This window comes from Panicum virgatum, chromosome 7K, assembly GCF_016808335.1.
Source record: "Panicum virgatum strain AP13 chromosome 7K, P.virgatum_v5, whole genome shotgun sequence".
Taxonomy (NCBI): Eukaryota; Viridiplantae; Streptophyta; class Magnoliopsida; order Poales; family Poaceae; genus Panicum; species Panicum virgatum.
Genome location: NC_053142.1, coordinates 8229354 through 8239062, shown reverse-complemented (window position 1 = coordinate 8239062; position 9709 = coordinate 8229354). Strand labels below are relative to the sequence as shown.

The window sequence follows — 9709 nt, the reverse complement described above, 5'->3', positions numbered from 1 at the left end:
TCAAAATGGTATTTAGACACATGTGATGCACGGGTGGAGTGGTAGAGGAGGCTACGCGCGAAGCAAAAGATCACGAGTTCGAAGCATGCAACCGCGAAGTGGCGATTTAATGCGAAATAACACCGCGACTTGCAACCAACTTGATCATGGTGGATGACTGGTGTGATTACCAGATAAAAATAATTTTTTTGGTATTTTTAAATGCTGTTTTTCAGATCCGGTTTCGAAAAGTTTGCCAGTGTCCGAAAAAAGGCACTCAGCAAAGTCGTCTTCGCCGTCACTACCTTTGCCGAGTATTACACTCGGCAAAGTCTTTGCCGAGTGGAAAATGGCTTTTGCCGAGTGTTTCTAACACTCGGCAAAGCACTCGGCTCCGGTAGTGAGTCATTCAATGAAAATCTCTCTCCTCTATTTGTGGACCAGAGCGAGGTAGAGTCCATAAATAAATCTTACAAATGCACTACGAGTCCTATATATGTTTATGCCGCCAGGTCACATTAGAGTGCAGCTAACTACTAGCTGCTCTTTCACAACCCTGCTTGAAAGACATGTCAGCTATGCAACGAGTGTTGTGGTTCCTCCTTAGCCCTGCAGCCCTAGCATTTTCCCATTTAGGGCCGTTGTCTCCACCAACGGTGGCAGCTGCCTCCTCTGATATGATGTTGTCACCCATGCCTGCTCCGCGACCAGAATGCCCTAGCATGTGTGGTGGTGTGCACATTCCCTATCCATTCGGCATTGGCATCAACTGTTCTTGGCCAGGTACAGAGGAGAACGGCTTTACGGTGACTTGCAACAATAGCTTTAGCCCTCCAAGACCTTACCAGGGCTCTTTCGAGATCATCAGCATAACATTGGAGGCTTGCGAGTTGCGCGTCTTCTCCCCCGGCGCCTCGCAGATCTGCTACAACTCGTCCAACCATTTTGAGTCCATCAGCTGGAGGTTCGATTTTGCTGTGCCACCATTTTTGATCTCACAGATGCGCAACACCTTTACGGCCATTGGATGCAACACACTGGCTTTTCTTGATGGTGGAGAGGGAGGGAGCTACTTCACCGGCTGCATCACCTCATGCAAGAGCTTGCATGAGGCGGCTCAAGATGGCGAGGAGTGCACGGGTCTTGGCTGCTGCCAGATGCCCATCCCGACCAACCTCAGCACGATTCAGGTCTCTTGGGGGCACAACGAAACGTATACCCGCTTCAATCCTGCATGGAGATACAGCCCCTGTAGCTATGCCTTTGTCGCCGAGAAAGGCTGGTATGTAACAAACCGAGACCCACATGCTTCAGCTAGTATAGACTAACAGTCACATTTTGGGAAGTAGCTAGGTTCGTTACTTTTCATTCACCTTTGAACCCTTGGATCGATGTCTTGGATTGATGTCCCAGAATTGACATAATAATAAAAATTTTAGCTAGGTATTGTATTCTTAGGTAATTGCGTATTATAAAGAAATTCAGGTCGTCATGACTGAAATTGGCAAAGCTGCTGATTGTTTTTACCACAACAAGTAAATATCAATTCTTTTCCTTAGGGCTTGTTTCGATGATGGGGTTTTGAGATGAATTCTTGCAGTCCAATCTTTGGCCTTAGAGCTAAAATTTATTTCTGCGTGGGATATATATCATATCCCAATCCTACTGATCAAACAACCCCTAAAGATATATAATGAAAACTTCTCTTTGGAATATATATATATATATGTATATATATATATGTATATATATATGTATATATATATATGTATTATTTCAGGTACCATTTCAGACGGAGAGACCTCGCTCGCATCGCAAACAAGAGCTTTACTGACCGTGTTGGAGACAGAACCATTCCTGTCGTGCTTGACTGGGCCATCAGGAACAATGGTTCTTGCAGTATCCAACCGGAAGACAGTGGAGAGTCAGCAAAACCGGTAGCTTCTGCCTGTGTGAGTGCTCACAGCTACTGTGTCAACGCCACTCAGGGTTCTGGATACCTATGCCAGTGCTCCAAAGGATACAGGGGCAACCCTTATGTCACTGGTGGATGCACAAGTAAGTGACTTAACCCATTTTGTGGCTTATATTCTCTTTGAAATGCATGTCATTTTTACATCATTTAAGTGTTCAGTTGGAGAGAGGAAATATTCTTGTGATTGAAGCTACAGTCAGATCAGTGTTTCGTTATAACAAGGAGACGGTGGCGTGATAGATTGCACAAGATATATACTGTACCATTTAAGCTTAGGAAGAATAACAAATCTCTGAATCAGAAACCACGTAGAAGTATGCAAGCATAATTGCTTTTGTTACAGTACATGAATAATACAGCCTAGGGGAGCAAGCACACACAAAAAACGTACCGTACGTTCTCCCTAAATTCATTTCATATATATGTCACATGATCTTTAATAAATTCATTTCATATATATGTCACACGATATTTAATTTAGGATTTTTGATGGACCTTTAATCTAACTAATTAACCGTTTGAATGTCTACATCTGTTGCACAGATATTAACGAGTGTGAGCTTCGAAAATCAAATCCGGCGAAATACGAAAAACTATATCCTTGTTACAGCGGTAGCATATGCCATGACACAGAGGGTGATTACATGTGCAAGTGCAAATTCGGTTTCAGAGGAGATGGTAAAGTTAACAAAGGATGTCAGCTCATAGTACCAGAATATGCAATCGCGATAGTTGGTGAGTAATTCAACAATTAACGGTCATCTCCCAAGTTCTCCTCAGCTGGTATCCCGTTTAGCTCTCCTATAAAGATATTTTAGTTGTGTTATTGTCGTAGAAATATCGATCTCACATGCATGCATGCCGACTTAATGCTTGTTTCTTTATTTTTTTGCGTTTATTTATTTGTGTTATTCTTACACGATATGATAATAACTTGTACAAATCCGATAGGGCTCATCTTTCCCAATGCAAGCACTTGATAGCTAGTTTCCATCTCGTGAGGCTTGCAGGAACATTTGCTGCTTGTGTCCTTGCATTTTTGGTGATTTTGGAGATCAAGAGACGGAGGCAGAAGAAGTTTTTCGACAAGAACGGTGGCAAAATACTGCAGGGCATGGGCATCAACATCTTCACGGAGAGCCAGCTGAAGAAGATCACAAACCGCTACAGCACGCCCATCGGCGAGGGCGCCTTCGGCAAGGTCTTCCTGGGTGTCATCGACGCCGCTAACCGTGTCGCCGTCAAGCGCTCCTGCGCGAGAGGCGAGGCGCTGCGGCAGGAGGACTTCGTGAACGAGATCACCGTGCAATTCCGGATCAGCCACGCCAACCTGGTCCGCCTCGTCGGCTGCTGCCTGGAGACGGACATCCCCATGCTGGTCTTCGAGTTCGTCCCCAACGGCAGCCTCCACAACGTGCTCCACGGCGCCGGCGACGGCAAACCGTGCGGCCGCCTGCCGCTGCCGGTGCGCCTGGACATCGCCATCGGCTCCGCGGAGGCTCTTGCCTACATGCACTCGCACGGTGGCCACAACCACGTCCACGGCGACGTCAAGTCCGGCAACATCCTCCTGGACGAGGACCTCGCGCCCAAGGTGTCCGACTTCGGGTCCTCCAAGCTCGTGTCCATCGCCATGAACGGCAACTGGTCCGTGGCCGGGGACATGAACTACATCGACCCGGTGTACATCAAGACGGGCCGGTTCACGGAGAAGAGCGATGTATACAGCTTCGGCGTCGTGCTGCTGGAGCTCATCACCAGGAAGACGGCCAAGTACGACGGGTGCCGGAGCCTCCCCATAGACTTCGTCATGGCCTGCAAGGACCAAGCCAAGAGGCGAGGGATGTATGACAGAGACATCTTCTTGTGTGAAGACGATGGTCGATCTGATGTTTACATGGAGTGCCTTGACATGGTTGGGGAGATCGCGGTCAGATGTCTCAAGGATGATGTGGAGGAGAGGCACACCATGGCAGAGGTGGTGGAGGAGCTCAATCAAGTGAAGTCAATCGCTTGTGGAGGCCTATATGTTGTCAGGCAAGTTGTGAAACCTACGCCGTCAAGCTAAGCTAGATACTTGGTACTAGCACCCAGTATCAGCACGTACGTTGTCTGTTTATTATCATTGTCAAGATGATTGTATGACGAACTACGTATGCACGTTGTGTGTGTGTGTGTGTGTTTTTTTTTGAGGGAAATGCACGTTGTGTGTGTTCTCCTGTATTTCAGTTTGTATGGGAACATATATAATTGTTGGAATTACATGGGCTTAGTGTTGGCACAAATGAGTTTTCGATTTCCTTCAAAGGCCCAAAAGGCAAGTTGGGTTATATATAGGGTGGTGCAACCTTGGCAGCCAAGTTACCCTTACCGAACATGGCGGCCAAGGTTCCCCTTTAACCCGGTTCTAGATAAGACTAAAAGAACCCACCGTACGATCCCATGTATGGGTCAAGATTGTCCCGGCGTGACAAGTACAAACTACGATACATAGGCAACCATACAGGATTTAATCTATCATTCCCCCTAAATCTTGTATGGTGCCTTTAGGACTGTCCCGATTCTGGTGCGAAGCTCCTAGAACTTGGCCTTGTTATTGGATCCGCCGCCGCTCCCGCTGTCGTCGTCATCATTGTCGAGCTCGCCCCACCAGAACTGATAGAGAGCCCGGCAGTGTCAGTGGCGACCCAGGTAGTAGGGTAGGCACGCTCGATGAAGAAAAGCTGCCAACTCCCCCAGCTCCCTCGAAGTAGACGTAGTCGACAGTGAAGTTGTTGTTTGTCGAAGTTGAGCCGTTGTCGTGGTGGTGGTGGGCTGCAAGACAGGGGGGCTGCGCCACCTTCACATGGAGGACGTAGAGGCGATCTCTCCCTCTGTCCACCTTGGCGAGGAGGTAGTGACGGCAATCCCAAATGCGAAGCACCCCGTGATCGATCTCCACGCACGAGCCGTTGTCATCTAGCTGGCTAAGGCTGATGACGGAGTTCCTCAGTGCGGGGATGTAGTATATGCTGGTGAGGAGTCGGTGCTCACTGGTCTTGGTGGTGAAGACGACGGAGCCAACACCCTTGATCTCCACAGTGGAGGTGTCCCCGAACTTGACAGTGCCGCACATATCGGTGTTTAGGTCGGAGAAGAACTCCCACCACCTAGTCATGTAGTGCGTGGCGCTGGTGTCGAGGTACCAGCCATCGATCTTGTCATTGCTGGAACTGTTGTCGAGGAAGACGTGGGTGCGCGGCTTGTCGAGGTGGAGCAGAGCGTGGCGGCCGGTGCCACTGGACATAGCTCGATGCTCCTGTGCGCTAGGAATATAGTCGGCTCGTCCTCCTCCTCAGCCTGCGCGACATGGGCCTGTTCAATGTTCCCGTGCGCCAGGAACAGAGCTGGCTCATCTGCCTCCTCAGTCTACACGATGTGGGCATGGCTGCCAAGCCTTGGCTGTCGGCAGTCCTTGGCCCAATGGCCAATCTTGTCACAGTTGAGGCAAATGTCATCCCGGGTGGTCTTGTGCTCATCAGCGATGTCACCATCGACACCTCCACGCTCCTGGGTGCCTTGTGCTACTTGCACGGTCGATGCTTACGATCAGTCATCAACATACCCGAGGCCACCCCCTTCTTCCGCTCCTCCTGGCGAACGAGTCACTGCTCCTCAGTGAGGTAGAGACTGCCACTGATGGTGACCGACCGGCTAGGCGGAAGCTCGTTGTAGTCGTCGACAGCCTTGAGGTGCCCCGTCACCTCCTAGATGGCAGTATCTCAATCGCCAAGGCCACCTTCCTGTACTTCTTGGGGACGACGCGGAGGTACTTCTCGTGAACCCACTACTACAGAAATCTTTTCAGAGGCGTTTGTTTTTTATTTTCAGAGGCGGGCAGACCCAAACGCCTCTGAACTAGGTTCAGTGTTAATGCCGTATTTTCAGAGGTATTTTTCCGCCCGCCTCTGTTAATAGGTTAGGAAAAACAAAAAAAACATTGGGCCCACCGAGCCCATCGGGTGCCGCGGTCGCCGCCGGCGCGTCCGCGCCGCCACAGCGGCCCGCCGCAGCACGCCATCCGCGGCCGCGGCCGCCGTGCCGCCACGAGGGCCCGCTGTCGCATGCCATCCGCGGCTGCCTCCACTGCGCCCCATGGGGGCCCCCGCAGGACGCCTGCTGCAGCACGCCTTCCGCGACCGCCACCTCCGCGCACCACGGGGGCTCGATGCCGCACGCCCTTCGTGGCCGCCGAGCGTAGCCCTCCGCCGGGGAGGGCCGGATCCGACCCCCGCTCATGGGATCCGGCCCCCGCTTGGCAGATCCGAGCCACCGCCGCTGCTGAGCAAGAGAGGGACGACACGTTGGGGCAGGGCGGCATTGGGGTGGGACGACATCAGGACGGGGGCGGCATGGGGAGTGGACGACATCGGGGTGGGGGCGGTGCGGGGAGGGGACAGCGTCGGGGCGGGTGCAGCGCGGCATCTGTGCGCGAGTGGCGTCGGGAGAGGGAGAGGGGAGAAGGGAGAGAGAAGCGTATGCGTGCGAGAGAGAGGGAGAGTGCAGCTGCCAGAGAGAGGGAGTTAGGGTTTGTTATATACTTCTCTCAGCAACCGGGCTCAATTAGGCTTCGATTGGGCCGGTCCATTAACTGAGGCAGTCATGTTATGTTTGACCGCCTCTGTTAATCAATTTTCTGAGGCGGTTTTCGTAACTGCCTCAGTTAATGAAAAATGACCGCCTCTGTTAATGCTGGGCATTAACAGAGGTGGTCATTTTTTATGCCCTCCTCAGAGGCCTTTTTTAAGTGCCTCGCAAAATCAAGAATTGTAGTAGTGACCTTCTGTTCATCGATGTTGCCGGCACCGTACCGCTCCATCTACTGCACTAGGCCGGAGAGACGGAGAGCGAAGTCATCGACGTCCTCGCCCCGCTTGAAAGCCAGGCGCTCCCACTCTTGGTGTAGCCATTGTAGGGTGTGCTTGCGGGCGCAGTCGCTGCTGACGTGTGCCACGGCGATGGCATCCCAGGTGTCCTTGGTGGTCTCCTTGTTCACAATGGTGGACGCCATCTCCATCGGAGCCACCACGAGGAGAGCCTCCAGTGCCCGCCGGTTCTCATGGAGATCTGCGTCGCCATACCGCACCGCGTCCCACAGCCGCTGCGCATGTAGCTTCACCTTCATCACCAAGCTCCACTCGAAAAAGTTGGTCTTCGTGAGCATGGACCATAGCGTGCCTTTGTCGGACTCCCTGATGACGGCTTGTATGACTGGAGAGCCACGCCAGCCATGGTGGCCATAGCGTCACTCCAGGGAAAGTGAAGCACAGCGATGCCTTGGAGGGGTTTGGTCACCCCTGCTCCGGTCACGGTCAACCTGCAACTACCAGTCATGGTCCTAATGCTGGTTCACCTCCGACCCACGTCTTGGCATTGCTGGCTCAGATGCCGTACCTCCGCAGCGTGCCAGCGACGGCACGCAATCTCCGCCGCCTCATCCTTCTCATGGGCCGACCCCCATCGGGCCAACATCACCTCGTCCTCCTACTGCTGTGGCTACCGTTCCACCTCCTCTTCCTCCCGCCTCTAGCAACAAGGTGGCCACTGCCGCCTTCGCCTTCTAGACGGCCTCCGTCTGGGCAAGACAGGTGGCCTGCGTCGCCGCCTCCATCCGTCGCTCCACCGCCACCCACTTGCGTGCCACGGTGTGTGCCGTCTACTCGGTGGCCGTCGGGCACTCGACGTAGTCGAACGGTGGCAGGAGGCGTGTGACCTCACTAACATGACGTTGGTCTTGGAACACTACTACAATGCACTGGTGACCGAGTGGATCTGGGGCGGCACCTCCTCCCTGCACGACGGACAGTCCAGATCCGCCCCTCCCCCGCGGCTACAGGCCAGATCCGAACCGGTCGAGCGCCGCGGAGGCCGAGCCTCCGAGCGCCGGCGGGGTGAAGGCCCCTCCATGTCGCCAGCGGCGCGCGGATCCGGCCCATCACCGCGTCTCCCGGGCAGATCCACGACCGGCCAGGCCTCGGAGCGACGGCGACGTGCGGAGGGCCAGGCCTGCGGCCGGCAGCGGTGCGCGGAGGGCCACGCCGGCACCGGGCGGCGTGCGGAGGCCCAGGCCGGCGGCGGGCGGCGCTTGGAGGGCCAGGCCGGCGGGGGGGGGGGGGGGGGAGGGGTGCGTGGAGGCCTAGGGCGGCGGTGGGCGGCGCGCTAATCCGCGATGGGCTCAGCGGGCCCATGATGGGCTCGGCGGGCCTATTGCGGTTTTTTATTTTTTTTTTAAGTTTTTATTTGATTAACTGAGGCGTCCACCAAACTGCCTCAGAAAATGCTCATTTTCTGTGACCTTAGGTCTAAGGCGTTTCTTGTGCCTGCCTCAGAAAATCAATTTTGCCCAACTCTATAAAGATTAATGTAGTAGTGGAAGAAGCCGACGAGAGGAGGAGGTCTGCACGAGGGGAAGGAGCCAATGTTACCCTGGTAGAAGCCAACGTTGCCTGTCGGGTAGGAGCCATTGCTCATTGCATCGGGTTGCTACCACCGGGTCAGAGCATCCTCATGGGTGGAGTCGTGCCACCGGGTGGGAGCTCGCGGGTGGAGCCGCACCACCAGAGATGAGACGTACACATTGCGGGGAAGAGCTCGCTCCACGTGGTGGAGCACGAGTCGAGCCGTCTCAAGCAGGTGCTCGCACCACTGGGAGGGAGCTCATGGTCTGCCGAATCTACGCTGACGGGAAGAGCGACGCCGCGGGTGGAGCCGCCTCGCCGGATCTGCGCTGGGGAAGGGCCGCTGCTCGCCGGTCACTAGATCCGTGTGGAGAGGGCCTGGTGCCGCCGGCCTTGAGGGGCGCGGGTTGCGCTGCTGCCGTGAAGCAGAGTAGGGGTGGGGAGCTGAGTAGGTGAGAGAGGAGAGAGAGTAGGGGTTAGAAGGAAATCTTAGCTCTGATACCAATTGTTGGCCCAAGTGAATTTTCGATTTTCTTCAAAGGCCCAAAGGGCAAGTTCGGTTACATATATAGGATGGTGCAACCTTGGCAGCCAAGTTACCCCTAGCGAACTTGGCGGCCAAGGTTCCGCCTTTAACCCGGTCCTAGATAAGACTAAAGGATCCCACCGTACGATCCTATGGATGGGTCGAGATTGTCCCGGCATGACAAGTACTAACTACGATACATAGATAATACTACAATAAGTCTGTATTTTCAATTGAAGTCATGTTAGTAGTGCCAAAACCTTTGTCAATTCCATACAATTTATTTAATAAACCTACAACATATGTTCTTTGCACTAAGTGTTTTCTCACTTGCAGGCCATAGTTTTCAAGGGCGACCAAATTTCAGTTCTGTTATTATGGCGGCACGAGATGAACAAAGAAAGATCCCAATAACTGGTATACACCTAATTCTCTAGTGCTCTCTATCCCATTATTTCGTACTTGGTACTTGACATTTTTTTTTCAAAAAATGTTACTCTCTGTTGGCAGCCAAATTTGGCACTTGCTGAGGTCGACCGGTCTGACCGGTCGGGCCGACCAGTCAGACCGGTCTGGTCTGTACAGTCCGAGTAGAATTAGGGTTTTTGTAAAGAGTCCTCATGTAATCCTACTCGTGAAGGGGTACGTCTTCCCTGGCCTATAAATATAAAGGCTAAGGCCGATTGAGGGAATTAATCCCAATAGATTCACACATTTATCCTTTATCTTTTACCTCTAAACCCTAACTTTTCCAACCCCATCTGCTGTTCTTCGCTCGTCTCCACGGCGTTC

General features: G+C 53.1%; 1 protein-coding gene across 1 annotated transcript; it reads left to right on the top strand.

Moving 5' to 3' along the window:
- The first annotated feature begins 473 nt into the window (after positions 1 to 473).
- Positions 474 to 4239, top strand: LOC120639716 (wall-associated receptor kinase 2-like). Its single transcript, XM_039915599.1, has 4 exons — positions 474 to 1261; positions 1760 to 2037; positions 2498 to 2689; positions 2965 to 4239. Exons 1-4 carry the CDS (start codon positions 549 to 551, stop codon positions 4020 to 4022), a joined length of 2241 nt encoding a protein of 746 aa, XP_039771533.1. The 5' UTR covers positions 474 to 548; the 3' UTR covers positions 4023 to 4239.
- The last annotated feature ends 5470 nt before the right edge of the window (positions 4240 to 9709 follow it).

Excerpts from the sequence above, each read along its gene's own strand:
- LOC120639716 (XM_039915599.1), top strand. The coding sequence starts at position 549 with ATGTCAGCTATGCAACGAGTGTTGTGGTTCCTCCTTAGCCCTGCAGCC. Across the intron at positions 1,262-1,759 it reads TTTGTCGCCGAGAAAGGCTG|GTACCATTTCAGACGGAGAG; the intron begins GTATGTAACAAA and ends GTATTATTTCAG. Across the intron at positions 2,038-2,497 it reads TGTCACTGGTGGATGCACAA|ATATTAACGAGTGTGAGCTT; the intron begins GTAAGTGACTTA and ends TCTGTTGCACAG.